General features: G+C 33.4%; 1 protein-coding gene across 1 annotated transcript in view; it reads right to left on the reverse strand.

Annotated features, from left to right (window-relative positions):
• Window positions 1–4,474: 4,474 nt before the first annotated feature.
• The window catches only part of ntn2 (netrin 2), a 33,497-nt gene continuing 22,982 nt past the window's right edge, over window positions 4,475–14,989 (reverse strand). The window contains exons 4-7 of the mRNA XM_073831057.1: window positions 9,221–9,370; window positions 8,700–8,753; window positions 6,008–6,082; window positions 4,475–5,877 (exon numbers count right to left, since the gene is read on the reverse strand). Of these exons, the coding sequence (XP_073687158.1) occupies window positions 5,543–5,877; window positions 6,008–6,082; window positions 8,700–8,753; window positions 9,221–9,370 (614 nt within the window). The 3' untranslated portion in view covers window positions 4,475–5,542. The remainder of the gene's footprint in view (window positions 5,878–6,007; window positions 6,083–8,699; window positions 8,754–9,220; window positions 9,371–14,989) is intronic.

Raw genomic sequence — 14,989 nt, forward strand, 5'->3', positions numbered from 1 at the left:
GAAGAGCGTGTGGGCGGAGCTGTTTTCGCAATCGCGCTGCACTCACAACGAAGTGGGTAAGTACGTAATCTAATTCATAAATATAAATCCATTTTAACATTAATAAAAATACACACTAAGTGACGGATACAGTCTTTGTTATAAAATACACTTGTTTGTTTATATTGAGTTCATAGTTTTTTAACGTTCAAGTTAGTTTGATTTCATTTTCAAGATGTGAGGTAAATTAGGCTATCAATTTTCGTTTACAAAACAGCTATAAAGCTCACGCAAATGATAATCAAACTCACATAAGACACATTTAACATTAAACAAAGCACAGAATCAGTACCTGAGATCATCGTTGTCATACTTTGCAAGTTCTTTCAGCCGCGACGTCGTCAAAAAATAAAAAAACGTTTCTAGAATCGTCTGTCATTCGTTGTGTATCGTCGTTGCGTCTGGGTAGGACAAAAAATAAATCCTGTATCATTATATTTAATAGAAATACTTGATATATTATTATTACTATACTGTTTGCATACAATTAACATTGAAAAGATACCTTTTATCGTGGTGTCGCGTCGCCTCAACATGGTTTAGACGTCATACAAAAACTATTTACATAAATACAAGGACAAACTCATATGTCAACTAATAATTTATTTGTATATTTGATTAATTCAGTGGTCATTGCAGTTACAGAGACAGCAAATAAAACGGGTGATGAGAAGGAAAGAAACTCTCCTTGTACGTTAGAAGAAAAAATATTCCTCATGTGGAAACACAAAGTTCATCAAACTGCACATTTACTCATGTATGTACATGTTCATACACACACACACTTCACATTCAGACCAATGGAAGTGAATACACACAAATACATACTCATTCATACACAGATATGTAAAAATATACAGTTGTGTGCAAATGTCTGTGGCTAAACGGTTTAATTTTCCACCTCTGCTCATTTTGGAGCTGTTTATTTATTGCATTTCTTCAAAGCTAATTTCGCACATGCTCATTTGGGATGCCAATGCCAGACTGAATCACCCAAACATGAATTGTGGGAACGGTGCCCAAACTTTTGCACACAACTATAAGCACAAATACATTCGCACAAGCAGTCACAGACAGAGCAACCTTCTGCACGTCTGCCGATTCCCTCCAGAAACACAATTTGCTCTTTCTCATAATTGTTCATTTACTTAATGACATCAGGGTCATTAAAACCGGTAATCTGCGCCGCTCATGCGGCGGGAAAGCTTTCATATGTTTATAGTCTTATCCAAACCACTTCCAGGAGTAAAACGAAAATGGAAATTGCGGTGGAAATGACATTTCCCCTAGTCAAGGCATCTTTGCAACCTAGGTTATGTTCAGGATGGCATACTAGTTTCTAGTGTTTGGTATGGTTGTTTCATCCCTCAAGTTAACCGATTCTGCTTGTTTTATTCAGATTTGTCACTTTGGATAAAAAAAACCCACATATACAGCAATCTGTATGTGACAGTATGTAAAACAGAAACATTCTCACATGACCTATGTGAAGAGCATCTTGTTGTCATCTTGGTAGTTTTGCATTTTTAACCCAATTTTGTGCAGAAGATCTTTTCCTGTGCATTTGTCACAGCAAATGGAAGGTCACATTGAGTGCATTGCATTGTGGGATACAGTGTGATAGCAGAGCACTTGGCAGCGTTCAGAATAGAATATTATCACACTGCTCACTGCTTGTTTTGAGTGAAGTATGTGAAACAGTATTTAGTATGGATGATTAACAATATGATAGTTTGCTAATAGTATTCCATTTCGTACTTATCCCTAGTCCAAGTACTTGAAAAGTACTTTTATTGTGTGGAGTTATTTAATGTATTTGTCCCATTACTGGCACTCAATGGGCACATTCTGAGGTCGGTGTGCGTCGTGGTGTGTGTGAGAGTTTACCATAGTGAATCTATGGATGCTTGTAAAAAGTATTAACATTTTAACACTACTTCAGTTAACTCTCCTGTTAGTTTAACATTGAGATAAAAAGACTAGTTATTGCATAAACATACAGACACTATCAACATAACATACTAAAACAATACAAATCCTGTTGTCTTAACAATAAACATTCATTTATTTATCATCTCTCTCTCAGAAAATGAGACTTGTTTGATGGGTGGAACCAGGGCAGGCGGTGATTTTTTTGCCAATAAAAAGGCTGTTTACTTCTTAATGCAGCAAAAACAGAGTAAAATAACCTTTTTGTACTAAAATTCAAAAGTGACTGAATTTATTCCTTCATTGTAATTTTCCATCATTTCTCTGTAGTACTTCCTATTTAACAGACAAAATCGTACTGTACATCAGACAATGCAGATACATTGAGGTCCGAAAGTTTAAAAGATCTGGCATTTTTATTTAACTCCAGAATAAACAGAGGAGTTTTAAGAGTGAAAAAAAAACCATAAAATGTAGAAGAGATATTTAAAATTTGGCACCATTTCTAGTAGCGATAGACTGATGTGGCAATTATCTGGTGATCGGATGTTTATGTCAGCTGCTGCAGAGAGACACACCAAATATCACTAAAGTCTGAAAATCTTCAATGCAAATTATTATGCAGAAAATGCATTTGTAATTAAAATGAAAAAAAAAAGAGAGCAAGTGGTCTCAAACATTTAAGACCCCACTGTATTTCTCACAGTAAGAGATGCAAACAAGAAGAATACACGTCATTATTCTCGTCTTTGTCTTGTCTTTTAAAACGGTCAGACGGCAGATAAAAACCGAGACATTCAGTAGTAGAGAGTAGGAGAGAGAGAAACAATAGGACAGAGCATTAGCCCTGAAACACGCTCTACGCAAGTATGCAAACGCACTCAATTTCACATTCAGGAATGCATCAGAATGCAAATCATGAAGCTATTCTCATCACTGCCACAAGGGGCAGTCAGTTTGTTTGTTTCAGATCAACTATTTAAATAGTACAAGTGTTTTAGTGCCACGTAAAAAAAAAAAACTAAGATTACGAGATTGAAGTCATAATGTTTTGAGAATAAAGTCGAAATTATGAGAATAAAGTCGAATTACTATGAGAATAAAGCCAAAATATTTTGAGAATGAATTCAAAATATTACTAAAATAAAGCTGAAATATTATGAGAATAAAGTCTAAATACTATGAGAATAAAGTCTAAATACTACGAGAATAAAGTCGAAACATTACGAGAATAAAGTCTAAATATTTTAAGAATAAAGTCTAAATATTTTGAGAATATAGTCAAAATACTCGACAGTATGCTTGGAAATAATTTTTCATGTCTTCAATTGCATTTGTTATATGTAGTGCCCCCCAATAGCAATACAGTAAATGACTGGACATAATATTTAATGTCTTCCATTCATTTTTTGTAGTGCGACAGCCACCCAGTATTCCCACTTATTGTGTGCTTTGTTGCTTTTAATATAACACAGCTGAGCTTTCAAATTCTGAATATACTCTCAAAATATTATAACTTCAATCTCGCAATTGCTACGAATTAATTCTCGTAATTTTCACTTTATTCTTATATAATATTTTGAAAATATGTTCTCCAAACATTTCAATTTTTTTCTCAAAACACATTATTCTCATAATTTTGACTTTATTTTTTGAAATATTACAACTTTAATCTTGTAATCTTAGATTTTTTTTTTTCACGTGGCACTAAAACGCATCATTAAATAGAGAAGCAACAGTTTGAAGAGACTCTGGCAGAGTAAACGCACACTACACAACTTTTTCCCAGATTTTTGCTCCAAATTACAGTCTGAAAGAGTTGATAATAGCTTTGGGCAGTCCAAATTTTTACCTTTAGACTATGAATCCATCCCAGCAGGCACACAATGTCATAAGACATTGATATTTGGTTACATTTCGGGTGACCAAAATTTAATGTCCAAAACTGACGTCAATTGACGTTGATATTTTGTTGTTTTTAGGTTAAAATCCAACAGTAAGTCAACGTCATATGCTGATGTCAACTGGATTTTAATTCTCAACCACAATGCAATGTTGGGGTCCAACATCAGCCTGACGCTTTCTTTGATGTCCGGTCCCTGCTGGGACCCTGTCAGAGGAGAAGAAACATATTTGATATTTTAAGGCGATTTTTGAACACATAATGTGTAAAGTTGAGTGATGTATTCCAGTCTTAAAGTACAAAAGCTTAGTTAAACTGTTGACATGTTTATTTATAGTGACCTGAACATAAAACAACTGTTTATAGTTCACCCAAAAATTAAAATTCTGTCATCACTGACTCATAAACCTGACTTTCTTCTGTGGGACTTGAAAGAAGAAATTTTGAAGAATGTTGGTAACAGTTGGTAGCCAAACAGTCTCGGTTCCCATTTTCTTCCCCTGTATTTTTTGCCCACCCATTGGAAATTAATGGGAACCAGAAGTGGTTGGTTACCAACATTCCTTAAAATATCTTCATTTGTGATCCACAGAAGAAATATATGTATACAGGTTTGGAATGACACAAGGGTGATAAAATATCATTCAAAACTCAAAACTTTACAAGAAAAACAAGGAACATTTTGGCTGTCGAGAAAATAAAAACACCACAAAAGTAGTCCATACAACTCATTCTCTATAATACAAATCTTCTGAAGCCATATTAAGCCTTTAGAAAGTAATTATTTACTAATAATCTTCTCAACGTCTTTCAGTTGTGCTCGTATTTAATCCAGCCTCTAAATGGATTACTTTGACAGTGCTTTTTTGTCATCTTGTGGAGCTTAACAGACTGTTTTTATATGGAAAAGAGGGAAATTTTCCTCTCGCGTTCCACAGAATAGAATAACATTCTATGGGTTTGGAACGACATGAGAGTGAACAAATGATGACAAAATATTCATTTTGGTCGAATTTGGGGTGAACTATCCTTTTAATGACATACATTTGTTCCTGCCACAGTAACTCAAAAAAGCATGTTAAAAATGCACAACCAAACCATGTTTGCCAAGAATTTGTGCATTTGCATACTTGCGCCAGAGTCTGCTAATGGAACGTTCGCTCTATTCTGCAGCACACATCCACACATACAAGCCAAAGATAAGAGCGTGCTTAATAAGCTCTTCAGAAGTGAAATGGTCCAGGCCAACGATGATGACGATGATGAAGATTTTGAGGTTTTCAGAACTGAAGCGAGCAGCATGTGGTGAACACCAGTGTGACCATCTGATGAAGGCCACAAAGGCTAGAAGAACCGAACCAGATGCGGACAGAATCGTTCCCCTGATTTGTAATTTGAGGACGTATTTCATATTTGATTGATTAAATTGTGGCTTGGGGAGGAAATGGAATCAGTCCGTGTGCAGCTCAGTCAAACTGCAGCACGTGTGTGTGTGTGTGAGATTCAGTGGTGTGTGATTAGAAACAGTCTTTTTATCGGTCCCTTTAGAAGGCTGACCAACAGGACGACATCAAATAACGCACTTGAAACGACAATACGCAGAGTTCGCTCTCACAGTCTCCCATGTACACAGGACAGTGGTCAATAATAAAAGAGTTCCCTGCCATCCCATCATGCTTTGCCGCACTTGCCTTTCTTCTCTTTGCGCTGGAACTTGCGCAGTCGTCGAGTCCAAATGTCCCTCCACTGAATGACCAGGCTGTTTTTGTCGGCCAGCAGTCCCGGGCGCTCGGGGTTCGTGGCACCCTCGCTCGTGCCCAGGATGAGGAAGCGTTTGCCCATGTGTATCCGCGGACATTTGCAGGCCAGATCCTTCATATGGACCCACAGCACGTGATCGCCTCTCTTCAGCGGCTCTCCGCGGCTCTTGTACACGGACACCAGGCTGACGGCAAACTTGGCCCAGTCGCCGACGGTCTCCATGTCCAACACGCTGACCTGGACAGCTACACACACACACACATGACGGGTCCAATGAACAAAGAGCTCAATTTTGCATTAAATCACAACAAATGCTTCTTAAATAAAAAAAAAGACTGAAAGGAAAGAACAGAATGAATGATAAAGGAATTGTACCGTAGTCCTTTTTGCAGTATTTCTTCATGTTTATCTTGAGATTTCCCTTCAGTGGTTTACAGTATGAGTCACAATCTGAAAACATAAAATTTTTACATTAAAAATGTATTACAATTAAAGCACTGTGAATACACACTTTCTGATAACACATTAAAACATGTCTAAATTACTAAAATAACTAGAGCATAAAAGAACAAAAAAGTGAACTATCTATCCATTCATCCATCCATCCATCTGTCCTCATCTGTCCGGTCCATCCGTCAATCTATTTCTCAATCTATCCGCGTCTGTCAATTCATCCGTTCGTTCATCAATCCATCTATCTATACATCTATTTATCAATCTATCTTTCTGCATTTGACAATCCATCCGTCCGTATATCCATCCATCCATTCATCCATCCATCTTTACGTCTATCTTTCTTTCTGCATCTATCTATCTATCTATCTATCTATCTATCTATCTATCTATCTATCTATCTATCTATCTATCTATCTATCTATCTGTCTATCTATCCGTCTATCCATCCATCTATCCATCTATCCATCCATCTATCTTTCTGTCTATCCATGTCTGTCAATCCATCTGTCCCTCCATCCATCCATCCATCCATCCATCTATCTATACATCTATTTATCAATCTATCTTTCTGCATTTGACAATCCATCCGTCCGTATATCCATCCATCCATTCATCCATCCATCCATCTTTACGTCTATCTTTCTTTCTGCATCTATCTATCTATCTATCTATCTATCTATCTATCTATCTATCTATCTATCTATCTATCTATCTATCTATCTATCTATCTGTCTATCTATCCGTCTATCCATCCATCTATCCATCTATCCATCCATCTATCTTTCTGTCTATCCATGTCTGTCAATCCATCTGTCCCTCCATCCATCCATCCATCCATCCATCCATCTATACATCTATTTATCTTTCTGCATCTGTCAATCCATCTTTCCGTCTATCTATTTATCTGCATCCGTCAATCCATCCGACTATCTTTCCGCGTCTGTCAATCCATCCGTCCGTCCATCCATCCATCCATCCATCTTTACATCTATCTATCTTTCTGCATCTGTCAATCCATCCGTCCATCTATCTATCTATCTGCATCCGTCCGTCCATCCATCCATTCGTCCATCCATCCATCCATCCATCTTTACGTCTATGTATCTTTCTGCATCTGTCAATCCATCTGTCCGTCCGTCTATCTATCTATCTATCTATCTATCTATCTATCTATCTATCTATCTATCTATCTATCTATCTATCTATCTATCTATCTATCTATCTATCTATCTATCCGTGTCTGTCAATCCATCCATCCATCCATCTTTCTGCATCTGTCTTTCCATTTGTCCGTCTATCTATCTATCTATCTATCTATCTATCTATCTATCTATCTATCTATCTATCTATCTATCTATCTATCTATCTATCTATCTATCTATCTATCCGTGTCTGTCAATCCATCTGTGCGTCCATCCATCCATCCATCCATCTATACATCTATCTTTCTGCATCTGTCAATCCATCTGTCTATCTATCTATCTATCTATCTATCTATCTATCTATCTATCTATCTATCTATCTATCTATGTCTGTCAATCCATCTGTCCATCCATCCATACATACATCTATCTTTCTGCATCTGTCAATCCATCTGTCCATCTGTCTATCTATCTATCTATCTATCTATCTATCTATCTATCTATCTATCTATCTATCTATCTATCTATCTATCTATCTATCTATCTATCTATCTATCCGCATCTGTCAATCCATCCATCCATCCATCTATACATCTATCTATCTTTCTGCATCTGTCCATCTGCCTATCTATCTATCTATCTATCTATCTATCTATCTATCTATCTATCTATCTATCTATCTATCTATCTATCTATCTGTGTCTGTCATTCCATCCATCCATCCATCCATCCATCCATCCATCCATCCATCCATCTATATATCTATCTTTCTGCATCTGTCCATCTATCTATCTATCTATCTATCTATCTATCTATCTATCTATCTATCTATCTATCTATCTATCTATCTATCTATCTATCTATCTATCCGCATCTGTCAATCCATCGTTCATTCATCCATCTATCTATCTATCAATCTATCTATCTGCATCTGTCAATCCATCCGTCTGTCTGTCTATCTATCTATAGATATCTATTTGCGTCCATCCGTCTGTGTCTGTCAATCCATCCATTTAGCTTAAGAAAATGTTGGTCAACTAGCATGCAAAACTATCAATTGGTAAAGTTGGTTTACCAAGGACCACTTGCTGGTTAAGCTTGTTAGGAAGTCTTTTCTGGTGTTTTCAACAGGGTATTGTGAGTGTTTTAGAGTTGGCATGACTTTAGTGTGTGTGTGTGTGTGTGTGTGTGTGTGTGTGTGTGTGTGTGTGTGTGTAGCGCTCATGTGGCACACTATGTGAAGCGTTCATTGACCCAGAAGAGCTGTTGAAAACACACAATTCCTTCACTTCTCTGCTTTCACGCACACCTCCGATTTACTTTCACTCATGACAAGGACAGATTGCGAGTTCTCCACCCCGTTCCACCAGTGTTACAGAGCGAAACGCCACACAAAAGTGAGCGGTACTTCCTCTGTCTGTCTCCTAACTCTGTCCTCAATGTGTCTGTGTGTGTGTTTGTGCACTAACCTGCAGGCTCCTCTGTAGTGCTGATCACAGCCGTTGGCTTTATAACAGGAATTTCTGAAAAACACAGTACAGCATGACGTCAGTGTGCAGTTTGCAGTTTTTTCTAAAATAAAATAAAATACAAAATAAAACAATTTTATTGCAACAAGTTGCCAACATTTCTCTTTTTAAATTTAGTTAAACTAAAGTAACTAAAACTGAAATAAAAATGACTTTATATAAAGAGATGCAAACATATAAAAATAACAAAAACACAACTGATTTTTTATATAATGAAATTAAAATGAAAACAAAATATACAATTCTAAATATGAATAATCTCAATGACACAAAATTATACATGCTCCTGATTCGTAAAAATTATACATAAAGTGCAAAATGCTTTTTTGTAATTCAAAACTTTTCTGTCAGGGTTGGGTGCCAGTTTGGGTTAGTATTACTCATTGTTTTTATAAAAACAATCTTAAGTTTATAATACATCTCCATGTAGACAGATAAACAAACCTGTGCGTGTCACTTACTAATGCATGGAGCGACGGGCGACCGGCTCTGCTGATACCCTTTAGCGCAGCGGTTGCATGTGATGCCAGTCACCCCGTCTTTACACGGGCACTGACCCGTCGTCTGGTTACACGTTTTACCTGCAGCTCCCACCGGATGGCAGTCACATGCTGGAGAGAGAGAGAGAGAGAGAGAGAGAGAGAGAGAGCAAGAGAGAGAGAGATGATCAGCTCTGGCACAGGGGCAGAAGGGAAGTCCAAATAATGGCCTTAGTCCCCGTCTGGACCCGTAAACATTGCCATGACACTCAATCTGTTACACACACTTCCCGTAACAACATGCGCGCACACACACACACACACACACACACACACACTGCTATATCTCATTTAAAGTCAGATGGCTCAATATTATATTAAATTAGGGGCTGTGTTACAGGAATTACACATAGTAACCGAAGTCTCCCACAACAACAAACAAAGAGTCACAGGATGGAAAACAGGTTTCATGTACTGCGTGACAAACTCGTACATTCACAACAATTGCATTCATATTATTCATGTTTCACAATAATAGTAAAATCGTGTCCAAACTATGACATGACAAACAAGCATGGGAATTATAATGACAAACAAAACAAAAAACACAAAACCAAATTAAATACAATGAAAGTAAAATAAACTATTTTTTATCATTATTATTAATGAATAATTATAAATTAGTACTTTTTATTTCAGTTTTAGTTATTTTAGTTTAACACTACCAGTCAAAAGTTTTTGAACAGTAAGATTGTTAATGTTTTTAAAGAAGTCTTTTCTGCTTACCAAGCCTGCATTCATTTGATCCAAAGTACAGCAATATCAGTAAATATCTAAAATATTTTTACTATTTAAAATAACTGATTTCTATTTGAATTTATTTTGGAATGTAATTTATTCCTCTGATTTCAAAGCTGAATTTTAGCATCTTTATTCCAGTCACATGATCCTTCAGAAATATTTCTAATATTCTGGTTTGCTGCTCAAAAACATTTATTGTTATTATTATGTTGAAAACAGCTGAGTAGAATTTTTTCAGGTTTCTTTAATGAATAGAATTAGTCTAAAATAGAAATCATTCTTATAAGACACTATAAATGTCTTTATCATCACTTTTGATCAATTAAAGCATCTTAAATAAAAATTATTCATTTCTATAACTGCTTTCCCTTCAGGCTTTTGAATAATATTGAGTATAATGTTACAAAAGCTTTGTGTTTTTTTTTTCTTTGGATCTTTCTGTTCGTCAAAGAATCCTGAAACAATGTACTTAACTGTTTTGAATACTACTACTAATAAAAACATTTCTTGAGCAGCAAAACAGCAAATTAGAATGTTTTTTGAAGGGTCATGTGACACTGAAGATTAAAGTAATGATGCTAAAATTTAGCTTTGATCACAGAAATAAATTACATTTAAAAATATATTCAAATAGCAAACAGTTATTTTAAATAGTAAAAATATTTCAAAATTTTACTGTTTTTGCTGTACTTTGGATCAAATAAATGCAGAGCTGGTGAGCAGAAGAGACTTCTTCGAAAAACATAAAAAATCTTACTGTTCAAAAACGTTTGACTGGTAGCATAAATAAAAATGAGAAATGCTGAAATAAAATGAGATGAATAGTTTTTTTGATTCACCAGTAATTTTGAGCAAAAAAGTGAAGAGTTTTATAATTACAGTGATGGTTTTGTGGGTAGTGTTGTTTACTCTAGTGTTTGAGCATGCGCCTACATGTGTATGTGCACCCATGCGAAAATGTGTGTTTCCTCTCTGTGTTGAGACTCTCAAAACACACACACACACACACACACACACACACACACACACACACACACACACACACACACATACACACACACACACACACACACACACACAGATACGGTTTGAACAGCTGTGGCAGCTGCAGGTGAAGCTGTGACTTCATCTGTGTGTGTGTGTGTGTCGGTGGAATTTGAAGAATTCTCAGGTGCTGTATCACAGTAACGCTGATAAGAGTCTCAGCGCTCAACATGGGCGTTATCAAATTAACACTGACAGTGCAACAAAAGAGCACCTGATTGACGCCCATACACACGTGCATTCAGTCCAAGTACCAATGTCATACCAAAGAGGTTCAGGAAGCCACAAATACTCGTATACAAGAGGAGCACTGGTTCTGGTTACTAACAGACTCAACCAAATGCTTCTGAGTTCATTTCAAACCAGCAGAGAGCAGCAAAAACAACTAGACTTTTGCCATTTATGAAGCAAACGTCAACTGCTTGGTTTTCAGTTTTACTGGATTCCATTTGTTTTCAGTTTGAATTTTTCCGGATTCCATTTGTTTTCTGTTTAATTTTTTTTATTATTCTGTTTTCAGTTTACATTTTTCCTGGATTACGTTTGTTTTCTGTTTATTTTTTTCTGGACTCCATTTGTTATCAATTTAAAATTTTCTGGATTTAGTTTTATTGTTAGTAATTGAATTTTAGTGTTAGAATTTAATATAAAGTAAAAAGTTTAACAAAAATTACATTGTTAAGGCCCAAAGAAATCAGTTTTATTTTTCCCTGATTCCTTTTTTGCCCCCCAAATTCTGTGTTTTATTTTATTGTTACAATTTAATAACACTTTTTACAATAATAAAATGTTTAGGGCCCTAGGAAATTCTGTGTTTTTAGTTTACTTTTTTTTTTGGATTCTCTTTGTTTTCTTTTGTTTCCCGTTAAAAAATTTCTGCATTCTGTGTTTTCTGTTTAAAATGTTCTGTTTTATTGTTAGTAATTAAATTTTAGTGTTAGAATTTAACATCAATTTAATAAAAGCTAAAAAAATTACATTTTAGGGCCCTAAGAATTATGTTTTATTTTATTATTATACTATTATTATTATTATTATTAATATTATTAAATATTATAGTTTAATTATGTTTCCCAAATTTCTTTTTTCCTCCAAATTTAGTGTTTTTTATTGTTACAATTTAATAAGAATTTATTAAAATTTTTACAATAATACATTTTTAGGGCCCTAAGAAATTCTGTGTTTTTAGTTGACATTTTTTCTGGATTCCATTTGTTTTCTGATAAATTTTTCCTGGATTCCGTTTGTTTTCCATTAAACTTTTTCTGGATTCCGCTTGTTTCCTGTTTAAACTTTTCTGGATTCCGTTTAAAATGTTCTGTTTTACTGTTAGTAATTGAATTTTAATGTTAGAATTTAACATAAATTTAATAAAAGTTTAACAAAAATTACATTTGTAGGGCCCAAAGAAATGTTTTATTTTTCCCAAATTCCTTCTGTTTGTTTCCCGTTCAAATTTTTCTGGATTCCATTTGTTTCCCGTTTAAATTTTTCTTTTTTTTTGTGTTTTCTGTTTAAAATTTATTTTTTCCTCCAAATTCAGTGTTTTTTATTGTTACAATTTCATAAGAATTTATTAAAATTTTAACAATAATTAAATTTTTAGGGCCCTAAGAAATTCTGTGTTTTCAGTTTAAATTTTTCTGGATTCCTTTTGAATTTTTCTGGATTCTGTTTGTTTTCCATTTACATTTTTCTGGAGTCTGTTTTATTGTTAGTAATAGAAATTTAGTGTTAGAATTTAACATTAATTTAATAAAATTTTAACAATAATTATATTTTTAGGGCCTTAAGAAATTCTGTGTTTTCTGTTTAAATTTTTCTGAATTCCGTTTGTTTTCCATAAAAATTTTGCCTGGATTCCGTTTGTCTTCCGTTTAAATTCTTAAAGGTTTCTGATTTATTGTTAGTAATTGAATTTTAGCGTTGAAATTTAACATGAATTTAATAAAAGTTTCACATAAATGACATTTTTAGGGCCCTAAGAAATCAGTTTTATTTTCCCCAAATTCTTTTCCCCCCCCAAATACAGTGTTTTTTATTGTTACAATTTAATAACTGTTGTTACAATTTTCCGTTTAAATTGTTCTGGATTCTGTTTGTTTTCCGTTTGAATTTTTCTGTTTTCTACTTACATTTTCTGGAGTCTGTTTTATTGTTATTAATTCAATTTTAGTGTTAGATTTAATAAAAGTTTAACAAAAATTAAATTTTTAGGGCCCTAAAAAAATCTGTTTTATTTTTCCCAAATTCCCTTTTCCCCCCAAATTCTGTTTTTTTGCTTTATTTTTTCTACATTATGGTTTAATGTTAGTAATTTAAATGTATTGTTACAATTTAATAACAATTTATTAAACTTTGAACAATAATTCAAGTTTTAGGGCCCTAAGAAATTATCTGTTTTCTGTTTAAATTGTTCTGGATTCTGTTTATTTTCCGTTTAAATTTTTCTGGAATTCTTTTGAATTTTTCTGGATTCCGTCTGTTTTCCGTTTGAATTTTTCTAGAGTCAGTTTTATTGTTAGTAATTAAATTTTAGTGTTAGAATTTAACATCAATTTAATAAAAGTTTAACAAAAATTTAATTTTTAACAAATATGTTTTATTTTTCCCAAATTTATTTATTTATTTTTTTACCCTAAATTCTGTGTTTTTTATTGTTACAATTTAATAGGAATTTATTAAAATTTTAACAATAATTATATTTTTAGGGCCCTAAGAAATTCTGTGTTTTCTGTTTAAATTTTTCTAGATTACATTTGTTTTCCATTAAAATTTTGTCTGGGTTCCATTTGTCTTCCGTTTAAATACTTAAAGGTTTCTGTTTTATTGTTAGTAATTGAATTTTAGTGTTGAAATTTAACATGAATGTAATAAAAGTTTCACATAAATGACATTTTTAGGGCTCTAAGAAATTCTGTGTTTTCTGTTTAAATTTTTCTGGAAACTGTTTTATTGTTAGTAATAGAAATTTAGTGTTAGAATTTAGCAGTAATTTAATAAAAGTTTTACAAAAGTTAAAATTTTAGGGCTCTAAGAAATCTGTTTTATTTTCCCAAATTCCCTTTTCCCCAAATTCATTTTTTTGTTTAATTTTTTATACATTATGGTTTAATGTTAGTAATTAAATTTTTAATATTTAATAACTTTTAATTAAAATTTGAACAATAATTAAATTTTTAGGGCCCTAAGAAATTCTGTGTTTTCCGTTTAAATTGTTCTGGAATCCTTATGAATTCTTCTGTATTCCGTCTGTTTTCCGTGTGAATTTTCCAAAATTATTAAAAGTTTTTTAAAAGTTTAACAAAAATTACATTTTTAGGGCCCTAAAAAAATCTGTTTTATTTTTCCCAAATTCCCTTTTTCCCCCAAATTCTGTTTTTTTGCTTTATTTTTTTCTACATTATGGTTTAATGTTAGTAATTAAAATGTTTTGTTTTAATTATTAATTTATTAAAATTTTAACACTAATTAAAGTTTTAGGGCCCTAAGAAATTCCGTGTTTCCCGTTTCAATTTTTCTGGATTACTTTTTGATGATTTAATAACATTTTAATAGCTAAAAAGCATGTCTAATTAATTTAATTCACAAGGCTTTAACAATTTAATCACAACAGCCATATGGAATGTTTTTTTCTTTTTCAGAAATAAATATTTGATTAAATATTTCTAAATAAATGATTTAATTCTAACCTATTATCAAAGCATTTTTTAATTTTATTATTGTGATCATCATTTTTTTTTTCAAGTAAAAACAAACTTTTATTTTGACGAGTTAAGACTTTTAAGTCTGTGTGACACAAGTCCATATTTCGATTTAAGTTTACAGCCCTACTTTTGATTTATTCATCCAAAATTTGCCAACTTCCACAACATTCTGTGTTATACTTTACATTTTAATTTTATG

Source organism: Garra rufa, chromosome 24 (assembly GCF_049309525.1).
Source record: "Garra rufa chromosome 24, GarRuf1.0, whole genome shotgun sequence".
In the NCBI taxonomy this organism is placed as follows: domain Eukaryota; kingdom Metazoa; phylum Chordata; class Actinopteri; order Cypriniformes; family Cyprinidae; genus Garra; species Garra rufa.